At 45.7% G+C, this 14887-nt stretch overlaps 1 protein-coding gene across 2 annotated transcripts in view; it reads left to right on the forward strand.

The window, feature by feature from the left end:
• The window catches only part of TBC1D10A (TBC1 domain family member 10A), a 60925-nt gene that overhangs the window by 37274 nt on the left and 8764 nt on the right, over nt 1-14887 (forward strand). For both annotated transcript variants that reach the window (XM_073671466.1, XM_073671476.1), the window contains one exon: nt 5250-5439. In XM_073671466.1, coding sequence (XP_073527567.1) covers nt 5250-5439 — 190 coding nt within the window. The remainder of the gene's footprint in view (nt 1-5249; nt 5440-14887) is intronic.

The raw sequence follows: 14887 nt of genomic DNA on the forward strand, positions 1-14887 counted from the left end.
TTACTATTGGAATTAATATTTAATATACTTTCATTTATCATGAATACAGGCTGCCAAGACCTTCCTGCCTATTATTAAACCGCTCCTCAATCTTTTAATAAGCATTTACTAGGAAACTATTGATAATGTATTTGTTTTACTTTACATAGCTGACAATCTTCCACATGAGTCTCAATTGCCTGGACACTAAAATGTACAGTACTATTGATCATACAGCACCTAGAGCATACGTGCCAAACTCTGGCCCGTGGGCTAAACCTGGCCCGCAGGATGATTTATATTTTGCCTACAAGACCAGAACCACCAACCCCATGTTGGGCCCATTGTTCTGCATGGAGGGCTGTGTGGGGCCCATTGTTCTGTATGGAGGGCTGTGTGGGGCCCATTGTTCTGTATGGAGGGCTGTGTGGGGCCCATTGTTCTGTATGGAGGGCTGTGTGGGGCCCATTGTTCTGTATGGAGGGCTGTGTGGGGCCCATTGTTCTGTATGGAGGGCTGTGTGGGGCCCATTGTTCCGTATGGAGGGCTGTGTGGGGCCCATTGTTCTGTATGGAGGGCTGTGTGGGGCCCATTGTTCTGTATGGAGGGCTGTGTGGGGCCCATTGTTCTGTATGGAGGGCTGTGTGGGGCCCATTGTTCTGTATGGAGGGCTGTGTGGGGCCCATTGTTCTGTATGGAGGGCTGTGTGGGGCCCATTGTTCTGTATGGAGGGCTGTGTGGGGCCCATTGTTCTGTATGGAGGGCTGTGTGGGGCCCATTGTTCTGTATGGAGGGCTGTGTGGGGCCCATTGTTCTGTATGGAGGGCTGTGTGGGGCCCATTGTTCTGTATGGAGGGCTGTGTGGGGCCCATTGTTCTGTATGGAGGGCTGTGTGGGGCCCATTGTTCTGTATGGAGGGCTGTGTGGGGCCCATTGTTCTGTATGGAGGGCTGTGTGGGGCCCATTGTTCTGTATGGAGGGCTGTGTGGGGCCCATTGTTCTGTATGGAGGGCTGTGTGGGGCCCATTGTTCTGTATGGAGGGCTGTGTGGGGCCCATTGTTCTGTATGGAGGGCTGTGTGGGGCCCATTGTTCTGTATGGAGGGCTGTGTGGGGCCCATTGTTCTGTATGGAGGGCTGTGTGGGGCCCATTGTTCTGTATGGAGGGCTGTGTGGGGCCCATTGTTCTGTATGGAGGGCTGTGTGGGGCCCATTGTTCTGTATGGAGGGCTGTGTGGGGCCCATTGTTCTGTATGGAGGGCTGTGTGGGGCCCATTGTTCTGTAGTGGAGGGGCAGGGTTGTGGGGCCCATTGTTCTGTGTGGTGTGTGGCCCATTTTCTGTATGGAGGGCTGTGTGGGGCTGTGTGGGGCCCATTGTTCTGTAGGTGGGGCCTGGGGGTTCTGTGTGGGGCCCATTGTTCTGTGTGGGGCCCATTGCTGTGTGGGGCCCATTGTTCTGTGTGGGGCCCATTGTTCTGTGTGGGGCCCATTGTTCTGTGTGGGGCCCATTGTTCTGTGTGGGGCCCATTGTTCTGTGTGGGGCCCATTGTTCTGTGTGGGGCCCATTGTTCTGTGTGGGGCCCATTGTTCTGTGTGGGGCCCATTGTTCTGTGTGGGGCCCATTGTTCTGTGTGGGGCCCATTGTTCTGTGTGGGGCCCATTGTTCTGTGTGGGGCCCATTGTTCTGTGTGGGGCCCATTGTTCTGTGTGGGGCCCATTGTTCTGTGTGGGGCCCATTGTTCTGTGTGGGGCCCATTGTTCTGTGTGGGGCCCATTGTTCTGTGTGGGGCCCATTGTTCTGTGTGGGGCCCATTGTTCTGTGTGGGGCCCATTGTTCTGTGTGGGGCCCATTGTTCTGTGTGGGGCCCATTGTTCTGTGTGGGGCCCATTGTTCTGTGTGGGGCCCATTGTTCTGTGTGGGGCCCATTGTTCTGTGTGGGGCCCATTGTTCTGTGTGGGGCCCATTGTTCTGTGTGGGGCCCATTGTTCTGTGTGGGGCCCATTGTTCTGTGTGGGGCCCATTGTTCTGTGTGGGGCCCATTGTTCTGTGTGGGGCCCATTGTTCTGTGTGGGGCCCATTGTTCTGTGTGGGGCCCATTGTTCTGTGTGGGGCCCATTGTTCTGTGTGGGGCCCATTGTTCTGTGTGGGGCCCATTGTTCTGTGTGGGGCCCATTGTTCTGTGTGGGGCCCATTGTTCTGTGTGGGGCCCATTGTTCTGTGTGGGGCCCATTGTTCTGTGTGGGGCCCATTGTTCTGTGTGGGGCCCATTGTTCTGTGTGGGGCCCATTGTTCTGTGTGGGGCCCATTGTTCTGTGTGGGGCCCATTGTTCTGTGTGGGGCCCATTGTTCTGTGTGGGGCCCATTGTTCTGTGTGGGGCCCATTGTTCTGTGTGGGGCCCATTGTTCTGTGTGGGGCCCATTGTTCTGTGTGGGGCCCATTGTTCTGTGTGGGGCCCATTGTTCTGTGTGGGGCCCATTGTTCTGTGTGGGGCCCATTGTTCTGTGTGGGGCCCATTGTTCTGTGTGGGGCCCATTGTTCTGTGTGGGGCCCATTGTTCTGTGTGGGGCCCATTGTTCTGTGTGGGGCCCATTGTTCTGTGTGGGGCCCATTGTTCTGTGTGGGGCCCATTGTTCTGTGTGGGGCCCATTGTTCTGTGTGGGGCCCATTGTTCTGTGTGGGGCCCATTGTTCTGTGTGGGGCCCATTGTTCTGTGTGGGGCCCATTGTTCTGTGTGGGGCCCATTGTTCTGTGTGGGGCCCATTGTTCTGTGTGGGGCCCATTGTTCTGTGTGGGGCCCATTGTTCTGTGTGGGGCCCATTGTTCTGTGTGGGGCCCATTGTTCTGTGTGGGGCCCATTGTTCTGTGTGGGGCCCATTGTTCTGTGTGGGGCCCATTGTTCTGTGTGGGGCCCATTGTTCTGTGTGGGGCCCATTGTTCTGTGTGGGGCCCATTGTTCTGTGTGGGGCCCATTGTTCTGTGTGGGGCCCATTGTTCTGTGTGGGGCCCATTGTTCTGTGTGGGGCCCATTGTTCTGTGTGGGGCCCATTGTTCTGTGTGGGGCCCATTGTTCTGTGTGGGGCCCATTGTTCTGTGTGGGGCCCATTGTTCTGTGTGGGGCCCATTGTTCTGTGTGGGGCCCATTGTTCTGTGTGGGGCCCATTGTTCTGTGTGGGGCCCATTGTTCTGTGTGGGGCCCATTGTTCTGTGTGGGGCCCATTGTTCTGTGTGGGGCCCATTGTTCTGTGTGGGGCCCATTGTTCTGTGTGGGGCCCATTGTTCTGTGTGGGGCCCATTGTTCTGTGTGGGGCCCATTGTTCTGTGTGGGGCCCATTGTTCTGTGTGGGGCCCATTGTTCTGTGTGGGGCCCATTGTTCTGTGTGGGGCCCATTGTTCTGTGTGGGGCCCATTGTTCTGTGTGGGGCCCATTGTTCTGTGTGGGGCCCATTGTTCTGTGTGGGGCCCATTGTTCTGTGTGGGGCCCATTGTTCTGTGTGGGGCCCATTGTTCTGTGTGGGGCCCATTGTTCTGTGTGGGGCCCATTGTTCTGTGTGGGGCCCATTGTTCTGTGTGGGGCCCATTGTTCTGTGTGGGGCCCATTGTTCTGTGTGGGGCCCATTGTTCTGTGTGGGGCCCATTGTTCTGTGTGGGGCCCATTGTTCTGTGTGGGGCCCATTGTTCTGTGTGGGGCCCATTGTTCTGTGTGGGGCCCATTGTTCTGTGTGGGGCCCATTGTTCTGTGTGGGGCCCATTGTTCTGTGTGGGGCCCATTGTTCTGTGTGGGGCCCATTGTTCTGTGTGGGGCCCATTGTTCTGTGTGGGGCCCATTGTTCTGTGTGGGGCCCATTGTTCCGTATGGAGGGCTGCGTGGGGCCGTGACTTTGTCCAAGTTTTTCATTTTGGCCCTCTGTGTGTTTGAGTTTGACATCCCTGATCTACAGTCTCATATAAATACAATTCATAACTGACTTAACCGAGATTCCATTCTTAAAGGGAAAGTGTTTATTTTATTTTTTTTCTCGTTAAATGTTTTTATTTTTAACTTTTGATAAAATTTTTCATATCACTATGTTAAAAAAATGAAATCTTGCAATTTTCACAGTGGCTGCTAAGCCTTATATTAGACTGTAACACTTCATGTTCTGTACTGAAGACGTAACAGAGTATCTTCCATTCCCAATAGGTGATGTCACCTCTCACCTTCTCCCTTTCCCCTAACAATGACTTTTACCTGGATCAGAGCATGACAAGAAAATCTATAGAATAGAATAAGATCGGATGTAGTCTACTGCTGCTTATCTCCATACGACTGCTGAAAAGAACTTTAATTATGAGGCTATTATTGCGCTTAGTCGCCCATATATTTTTTTTAATGTAGATGGTGATCTGGAAAATCAAAAAAGTCAGCATTTAAAAATCAAACAAAAAAACCTATAAAATTGAAAAGCCTAATTTTAAACCATGGGTAATTTTTTGATGACCTGTTCCTTTTAAAGTTAAGTTCAGCCGATTTTACTGTAATGTATCAGTCATCTTATGTGTCTGGCAGCAGCTTACTGCCATCTCCCTGTGGAAAACGTGAGCTTTTAGCTAGCCGCTATTGAGGGCATATAGGCTTCTGAGAGAAGTGATACTTAATAGGATATAAGTGCCAGTCTAGAGTTGAGTGCGGAGTTCCCCCCCAGAAGAATGATTTTTAGCAGAAGTGTTACTGATGTACTTTTAATATCTACAAGCTATAGGTGTTTCACCACGTCCATGTTTGTCTAGGCTGAGTAATCTATAGGACAATATGAAGAAGGATCTACTAATCATAAGAGGTACAAGGTAGATGTTTGCAGAGCTCCGGTTCGGTGATCTTGTAAATCTTTTTGCTCAACTTTATTAATAATACATTGCCAGGTTTAGTTGATTTCGTTGGCACCTTGATAAGTGACAGACTGGTATAATTGTGTAGAAGGCCCTTCCAGCGAGGGCTACAGGGAGTGGGAAGGAGACAGTACTGTAGGTGAGAGTAGAAACTGCTGATATGGCAGTATGGCGGCAGCATGGTTATTGTCATTGTAGGTTTTCCGAAAGAGGTGGGTTTATATGTGGCCCTGAGAACTCGCTCCCCTAACCCATCAGACTTTACCCCACCTTTTGAAACCATCAGAGTATGAATGAGTTAGCCCATAACCTAACAATACTGCAAGTATACCAATCTAATGTCTGTGTTCGCATGAAAATAAAATGGTTTGTTAAATAGCATCTTGGATTTAATATTTGCAGGAAGCAATCCAGTTGGATGGACGGATCCTGTTCTCACTGCTCCGGAAGGTGTCCCCTGTGGCCTACAAGCATCTGAGTAAGCAGAAGATTGACCCGATCTTATACATGACTGAATGGTTCATGTGTGCGTTCTCACGGACTCTTCCCTGGAGCTCGGTCTTGCGTGTGTGGGACATGTTCTTTTGTGAAGGTAAATAGGTTTTATTACCCAAGAATTTGTTTGTTCTTCCCTTGGTTGACCAGTCCATAACCGATTGAATGATGATGATTTTTTTTTCTATAGCGCCAACATACTGCGCAGAACTTTACAATTAAGCTGGGACATGTACACACAGTTCACCAGTTAGATGAGTTAGGGTCCTGCTTACAATCTATATGGAAATGGGGGAGGGAGGGGACACAATAGGTAAAAGTGCTCGTCATGTATGGTTCAGGCATCACTATAATAAATGGGGGTTATGATATAAAGCTGCATGATCCGGTCACCAGCCAGTATCTGAATAAGTACAGTTACCAAGTGCTATTGGGTGCATGGATGATGTGGAGACAGATGAGGTGGAGGGATCAGATTCTGAGGAAAATCAAGGCGGTGGGGAGGGGGGTGTTAGATTGGTGCAGTGAGGTGATAATCCTCTCTAAAGAGGTGTTTTTGTTTTGTTTTGTTTTTTGTTTTTTTTAAAGCTCACTTAAAAATGTGAGGGCTAGGTATTAATTGGATCTTCCAAAGAATGTACAATTTTCAAAGTCATGAAAATACAGAAAAATCTTTAACCCCTTAATAACATCTGACGTACTAATACGCGTCTGTGCCCTGGGACTTAAGAGCCAGACCCGTATTAGTACGTCATCGCGATCGCGCGCGCACACAGGTTGTGCGGGCGCGATCGCCGCCGGGTGTCAGCTGATTGTCACAGCTGACACCCGGTACTATGTGCAGGGAGCGGTCCTGCACCGCTCCCAGCACATTAACCCCTGCGATGCTGCGATCGAAGTCAATCGCAGCATTGCGGGGACAAGGGGAGGTGATCGCAGATACTCACCTCCTCTTCCGGCTTCCAGCGCTGTCTGCAAAGGCTTCCCGGGTGTTGCCATGACGACCCGATGTCATCATGACAACATCCGGGTCACCAGACAGCAGGAAGATTGTTTGGACATGCGCAGTGCATCTCCAAACAATCTTCTCACTGTGCAGCGCTGATAGCCTGTATGACACAGGGATGGTGCTGCATTCCTGTGCCATGCAGGCGATCAGAGAAAAAAAAGTGAAAGTCCCATAGTGGGACAAAGTAATAAAATATAAAAACTGTCAGTAAGTGGAAAAAAAAAAAAAATTGCAAAAATATAAAAAAAAAATAAAATAAAATAATCCACCAAAAATAAAAATATAATGTACCCATCAATAAATATTATTATAAAAAAAACAATAAAAGTACACATATTTGGTATCGCCGCGTCCGGAACAACCTGACCTATAAAACTGTCCCACTAGTTAACCCCTTCAGTGAACACGGTAAAAAAAAAAAACGAAGCAAAAAACAATGCTTTATCACCATACCGCCAAATAAAAAATGGAATAACACGCGATCAAAAAGACGAATATAAATAAAAATGGTACCGCTGAAAACGTCATCTCGTCCCGCAAAAAAACAAGCTGACATACAGCTCCATCAGCCGAAAAATAAAAAAGTTATAGCTCTCAGAATAAAGCTATGCTAAAAAATATTTTTTTTCTATAAAATTGCTTTTATTATGTAAAAGTGCAAAACATAGAAAAACGATATAAATGTGGTACCGCTGTAAACGTACTGACCCGAAGAATAAAGCTGCCTTATCACTTTTACCACACGCGGAACAGAATAAAAAAAAAAAACAATTCCTGAATTGTTGGTTTTTGTTTATTCTGCCTCCCAAAAATCGGAATAGAAAGCGATCAAAAAATGTCACGTGCCTGAAAATGGCACCAATAACAACGTCAACTCATCCCGTAAAAAACGAGCCGTCACATGACTGTCTGCCAAAATCTGGAAAAATTATAGCTCTCAAAATATGGCGATGCAAAAACTAGATTTTACAAAAAATGCATCTTTTTGTGTGTGACAGCTGTCAGTCATAAAAACCCCATATGATTCTGGTATTGCTGTAATCACACCGACCCGAAGAATAAAGTCGTCTAATCACTTATACTGCACGAGGAACGGCGTCAAAAATAAACTCTTGGGTTAGGGCTGGGTTAGGGTTGTGCTAGGGTTAGGGTTGTGCTAGGGTTAGGGTTGTGCTAGGGTTAGGGTTGTGCTAGGGTTAGGGTTGTGCTAGGGTTAGGGCTGGGGTTGGGATTTTTTTCAAAAGTAAGAAAAAAGATGACGATATGGCGACTAGTGTTGAGAGCAAGTGCTCGCTACTTGAGTTTGCATCGGGTGCTCTGGTATGCATTGAGTATCGTGGGTATTTGAGTGACATGCTCGACAGTCTGCCCCATATGCTTCGCGGCCAAATAAACTTTACGGGGATTGCCTGCCATGCACGAGCGATCCCCGCATGTTTTTTTTTGGGTGTCTAATAACCGTGAAACATGCGGAGCAGGGACTCGAGCATGTCACTCGAGCACACGCTGTACATGGTGGATACCTGAGTACCCGATGCAAACTCAAGTAGCGAGCACTTGCGCTCAAGACTAATGACAACTTATTCAATATGATGACCTAATGTAAACAAATTCTGTGTCGTACCTCTGGGTTCAAAATGTTCACTATACACCTTAATAAAATCCTTGAGGGGTATAGTTTCCAAAATGGGGTCACTTGTGGGGGAGCTCCACTGTTTAGGCACATCACGGGCTCTCCAAACGCGACATGGTATCCGCTAACAAATTGTCGGCTCAAATTGTTAGCGGACATCATGTTGCATTTGGAGAGCCCCTGTGTGCCCAAACATTGGAGCTCTCCCACAAGTGACCCCATTTTGGAAACTAGACCCCCCCCAAGGCACCTATCTAGATGCATAGTGAGCACTTGGAACCCCCAGGTGCTTCACAAATTGATTCATAAAAATGAAAAGTGTTTTTTTTTTTTCACTTTTTAATTTTTACGAATCAATTTGTGAAGCACCTGGCGGTTCCAAGTGCTTACTACGCATCTAGATAGGTGCCTTGGGGGGTCTAGTTTCCAAAATGGGGTCACTTGTGGGGGAGCTCCAATGTTTGGGCACACAGGGGCTCTCCAAACACAACATGGCGTCCGCTAATTATTCAAGCAAATTTTACAATCAAAAAGTCAAATGGCGCTCCTTCCCTTCCGAGCCCTGCCGTGCGCCCAAACAGTGTTTTTTCCCCACATATTGGGTATCTGCGTGCCCAGGGGAAATTGCACAACAAATTTTGGGGTCCATTTTTTCTTGTTACCTCTGTGAAAATAAAAAAAATTGGGTCTAAAGTAACATTTTTGTGAAAAAAGTTAAATGTTCATTTTTTTCTTCCACATTCAAAAAATTCCTGTGAAGCACCTGAAGGGTTAATAAAGTTCTTGAATGTGGTTTTGAGCACCTTGAGGGGTGCAGTTTTTAGAATGGTGTCACTTTTGGGTATTTTCTGTCATAAAGACCTCTCAAAGTGACTTCAAATGTGATGTGGTCCCTAAAAAAATGGTTTTGTAAATTTTGTTGTAAAAATGAGAAATTGCTGGTCAACTTTTAACCCTTATAGCTCCCTAACAAAAAAAAATTTTGGTTCCAAAATTGTGCTGATGTAAAGTAGACATGCGGGAAATGTTATTTATTAACTCTTTTGTGTGACATATCTCTCTGATTTAAGGGCATAAAAATTCAAAGTTTGAAAATTGCAAAATTTTCAAAATTTTCGCCAAATTTCCGTTTTTTCCACAAATAAACGCAAGTGATATCGAAGAAATTTTACCACAATCATGAAGTACAATATGTCACGAAAAAACAGTCTCCGAATCAGGGGGATCCGTTGAAGCGTTCCAGAGTAATTACCTCATAAAGTGACAGTGGTCAGAATTGTAAAAATTGGACTGGTCATTAACGTGCAAACCACCCTCGGGGCTTAAGGGGTTAAATGAGGTGTGTCCAAACTTTTGGTCTGTACTGTATATCATATATAATAATCTATTGCATGTAGATCTCATGTTACATTACACTTAAGACCTTTTAACTCTTTGTGATGGTGGTGGCTTGTGTACATTAACATAGCTGGGAAGTCATCTGATAACACCATGTCCCATCTTTGTGAAATAAAGCTAGTGGTTACACTCAGCAGATGTCGAATGATTTTCCTCAATTGTAATAATCATTCTGCCTTCCAGATTACAGAAAAGGAGAATAAAGGTTTGTGCTAATCTGCAGCTTATACTGGCTGGAATTGTTGCTGTGTTGTATACGGTTGACCTCAATAGGGGTGAGGGGTTGAAGCGCGCATTGCCGGTGCGTGGCTGCGATGGAAAGGGGACGTGATAGATCATTGGCTGTGTGGGTAGATAGTTGGTGTGGAATAGAATTATGGATGATGGCTTCTGGTACAGTGCTTGCCATTACTCAGAAGTGGGTAGGGGGATGATGCTGTACTTTTATGAGCGGTCCTAATAGTATAAGGTGGAGATGATGGCATCAAAGGTAAGAGATTAAGAAGATAGAATAGTTGAACTTTATGAGCATCGCTGTGATACAGATCATCGCTGAGCACGTATTGTAGCGGGGGCTGCGTTCCTGGCCTGTTATTACTTAACGCAAACAAGCCCTGTGGGAGATAATAGTTGTGATGGTGGACAATGATGGAAGGTAATTTTGGCCCTGATGGTGGTCATATTGTAACGCTGTGGAACGCATCTGATATTGGAGACGGGAATGACTTCATACACATGGCCGTGTCATGGATCAGAGTTGTACACATCTGTAATACAGCATCTGGATAGTGTGGCCTCATATAATCCAAATGCTGCTCTCTGCTACCATCCAGGGTGTGTACAGATGGCCTTACCACGTCCCTACTCATCGGGCTTTAATTGACGGTTAGCCTTAAAGTGGACATACACCTCAGATTAAAGGATTACAGACATGGAGGACATAAGACCTTATTGAGAACTCCACAATATCAGCGGGGATCTGACTATAGTGAAAACCACCAATTGCTAAAATAAAGTGGTAGAAGAAACGAGAAGACTCCATGGCACTTTTTTCTTTTGGAGAAGGCTTAGTAGGAGACCTCTGAGGGCAGGGGGAATGTTTGCCACGTACAAATGATCATCAGCGTTACAAGTGATTGTCTGGCAGAGTTGGTCGTCCACCCTGGTGAAGAATAATTTGATAAACAATATGCAAACCATTTTCCTCTGTGTGTCTGTGTGCTAATTGACATAAATGACTCCATTCCTCCATAGCTGTGAGAATTACGGTCAAAAACTATAATTGAGGTTTTCCAGACAAGTTTCTTTAGCCTACCGGCTAGCAATAGGCTAATATAATAAAAAGAGCCGTCAGTTGCCCTCCACTTCTCCAAGTATGCCTCTCGGCCGCTGCTCTGGTCTTTCACGTGCTGCAGGGGTTATGTCATGAGTATAGTGCACGTCACTGCTGCAGCCAATCACTGAACTTGGCGGTTCATGCTTTCTACATTGGGTGAGCTCAGTGATTGGCTGCAGCAGTGATGTGCACTGTAGACGTGTTACCACTGCAGCCTATGAATGAAGACCAAGGCATTGGCAGAAATGTATCACTGGAGCAGCAGAGGGTAAATAACGGCTGTTTTTTTAATTATTTTTAACCCATAGGAAGCTGTCGGGCGAAGAAACATTGTGGAAGAAACCTTTAAATTACATGGTTTTGGTTGAAGTTGTACAGTTAATTAATAACCAGTATTACAGGTCTTGGATGTACTGTGCTCAATATAATATGATGTGTGATGGCAATGTTGTGTACTTGATGAATGGTAACCCTCTTCTTATGACTCAAGATTGGGGCATGAACTCATCTCACCTACTTAGGAGGGTTTCAAAGGGCATTCCCAGTGAGGTGGCAGCTCAGTGTGAGGTGTGCTGTGCCCTTATTAATCAGGCAGGTTCTGCTGCAGGGAGCAGTTACTCATCCCAGGGTGTGAGCGCGGTGCAGCCTGCCTCTACATGTCCTGCCAGGAGCAGTGACGAGCTGTCTGTTTTGGTTACAGTATGTCAGCATGTGTTGTCTGTGTTCACCACTCCTTTTTTAAGTCCGTTTCATACACACACAACTTATTTTAGTTTTTCTCACTTTAACCAGCTCTGCATGCTCAAGTATGTGTGTTCTCACAGCCTCTGTTGTAGAGAAATGGTGGTGCTATATCTCCTGCCATTGTCCAATGACTTGCCTGCCCCAAACTGAAAACCTGCACCTCTGTTGTTCCTGTATGCATTCTCAGAGCCGAAAAATAAAGACCCTTCCCCGCCCCCGCTTCATGTAATCTGTCTGTCTCTGCAAGTGACGGATTACACTTGACAACAGGCAGTGGACCGCAAGTTAGACAAAAGGGAGGCACCAGTGGGCTGTTCATTAGAAAGAATTCTGGCATTAAACACCTCACAAGTTGTGTTTAAATATTGTGGGTTTTCTTGCCTGTCCCGGCCAACAATGCCAATATGGACTGGATTTTTCTACACTTTAGTGGTGTAACTTGCTCAAGAATGTACTCCGGTCCCTGACTGGAGGACATTTTCTGCCAGAGGAGCATGGCTCTTGAATGAGTTAGGCGCATCGTACTACAGCCGCCCGATTCATTAAGTGCACAACACCACTCTTAATGAATCTTTCACTTTAAATGAATGTACTTGGTTTTTTTCCCAGGGGAAAAACAAGATAATTTTTTAACTAAGGTGGTTTGCAGGATGTCTTTTTAGCACATTATCAAAGAAGATTCAAGGAGAAAACTAGATTTTAAATCGTTTGAAAAACTGTGTAGTGACCATAATGATAGCTATATGTTGACCATGAAGGAGTGGTAATGCTCCTAGCAGACTGAAATAAACCTTCTCTTCCTTAGGCCACATTCACACATTCAGTATTTTACCTCAGTATTTGTAAGCCAAAACCAGGAGTGAGTGTAAAATAGGCTTTAAGGGTATGTGCACATGGTCGGTATTGGCAGCGCTTTGAATGCAGCATACCACATTCAATTCATTGCACTGATCTAATTTCTCTTGGGTCGACTAGTGACTCTGCAAAAGGAATAGACATGCTGCGGTCTGGAAAGACGCCAGGGTTGTGGAGTCGGTAAGCCAAACCTTCAAATCCGACTCCTCAATTTCCATGACACCGACTCCCTCATACATGGCTCATGTTTAAGTGATAAATTTACTGTAGCACAGATTCATCTCAGCTAAAAGTCTAGACCCTTAGATCAGGAATAGGACAGACATTTATAGGACATTTCAGAACTTTCCCAAATTCTTATGAAAAGATATTCCCCACAAACTGCATTGAACTACTGTACCCAATTATATATTTTAGGAGTTGGAGTCGGCCCTTTTTTACCAACTCCACCAAAATGGGCACCGACTCGGACTCCACAGCCCTGGAAGACGCGCCACATATCCGTGTCCGCAGGTGATCCGCAGATGCACGGAGACGCATAGTGGGCATGAGATTCCTACAAATCCCATCCATTATGCTGCAACATCTGGCTGCTGCGGATTGCGCGCAACGTTAGTGTTCTGCTTCCAATCCGCAGCCATTACTGATCGTGTGCACGTACCCTAAGATACCGGCGCACACCACTAGATTTAGCTAGGTGAACTTGCTTCAGAAAAAAGTTTAAATTGGTGATCTTTTTCCTGAATGTGATTCGCTGACAGCTTTGCCGCTGTTCTTGTGGCAGCTCTACTACAGGTGTCTTTTTTCTTTATAATTTAAGCTAGAACTAGCAAGAATGAACATGTTAGTATTTTTTTAACTGCTCTAGGGTTTGAAAACCATGAAGCAGTTAAGTGACAAAAGGCTGAACATGATGTGCACAGCAATGTTGTTTTTACAGTGCTTTGCACGATGTTCATTCTTTTGCGGCAGGTTTGCGGAGCATGCTCCAGGAGGGATCCGCCAGAAAGTCTGCATGACGTGGCTCAAGACCCGCTCTCCTGAGTTGCCATTTGAAGGTTGTGTACACGTTTGCACAGAATTCTACCATTTTGCTGCAGAGCGTTTGTACCACTTTCTATATCTGAGTGTTTTTGCAAAAATGTGACAAATCCATCAAAGTTCCTGCCCAGATCTGACAACTTTTTTCCTCTGTCAAATGTGTCCACAGCCTTTATGGAGAAGCTATCCTCCGAGCGTGACAATGTGTAAATTAGGTTTTTGTGTTGCGTGTATTTTTTTTATTTTTTGCCATTTTTTTTTCCCACAGCATGTTGTTTATTAACCCTTTCCCAAAACATACTGGTATGTCAAATGTCAGACTCCACTGTATCATGTTAGCTTAGAAACTGAACCTGTATCATGCCTGGCAGATGCTTGCTGTGTTACATAGCCAGCAATTGCCTCCAACAGCAGTGCTCCACGCACCTCTTAAAGAGGTAATCCCATCTCCAATATCTTATCCCAATATGTAGTAGGTGTAATAATTAACAAATACCTCCAATTAAAATTGTAGCAGAGTTCTTCTGATTAGCTGTGTTGCTTACCCCATGTGCAGGACACTGAAGCAGCTCAGGTATTTATGGTTACAACCACTAACTGTCACTGAGTGGTCGGAACTAGTGATGAGTGAGTGAGTATCGGTTAACCCTTTTGGCGACTACTGAGTATCTTCAGCATACTCGGTGATATGTTTGAATCACTCCCATGTGCATGATTTGCGACTGTTTGACAGCTTTAGTACATGTGAGGAATGCCTGTTTCTTAAACATTTCTCACATGTATTAAAGCTGTCAAATAGTTTCAAATCATGCACACGGGAGTGATTCAAACATATATCACCGAGTACGCTGAAGATACTCGGTACTCGCCCGAGCATACTTGTCGAAAGGGTTAACTGAACATACTTGCTCATCACTAGTTGTAACCATGGATACCTAAGCTACTGCAATGCCCTGCACATGGGGTAAGTGACATAGCTATCAGAAGAACTATACTACATTTCTAATTGGAGGTATTTTCTAATATTATTATTACACCTACTACATATTGGGATAGGATCTCTGAGATGGGAATACCCCTTTAAAGAACACCTTTCACCAGTTTTTAACATGTTAAACTAGCCTCATCATTTATCAGTGGCTGTAGAGATTAATAAAACATATTTTTTAATTTCTCACCTCAGTTATTGACTTGTAAACTAAAGATTTTACGCTCCGCTTCAACAAAGGGGGTGGTAACAGATTTGTCTCTGGTGACAGTTACTTTTTTCCCCTGCATGATATTGACCCATCATAAGCAGGATGTGTCGCGCAAGGGAAAATAAAAACACTCGCCCAGAGAAATGTGAGACTTGTAATGACACACGGCACTGCTCTCCTCATTGGTCTTACTGTCGACACCTACAAGCGGGAGAGGGGAGTAGAGAGCAGAGTTGTGTCTCATTACAAACACTCCTGCAGCTCGCATTTCATGGCCCTGTCAGCTTGTAGCATTTCAATTGGACAGTACTGGTGGCGCGGCCTTCTATG

Source organism: Phyllobates terribilis, unplaced genomic scaffold (assembly GCF_046119375.1).
Source record: "Phyllobates terribilis strain yellow unplaced genomic scaffold, ASM4611937v1 Scaffold_1__5_contigs__length_1240528914, whole genome shotgun sequence".
Taxonomy (NCBI): Eukaryota; Metazoa; Chordata; class Amphibia; order Anura; family Dendrobatidae; genus Phyllobates; species Phyllobates terribilis.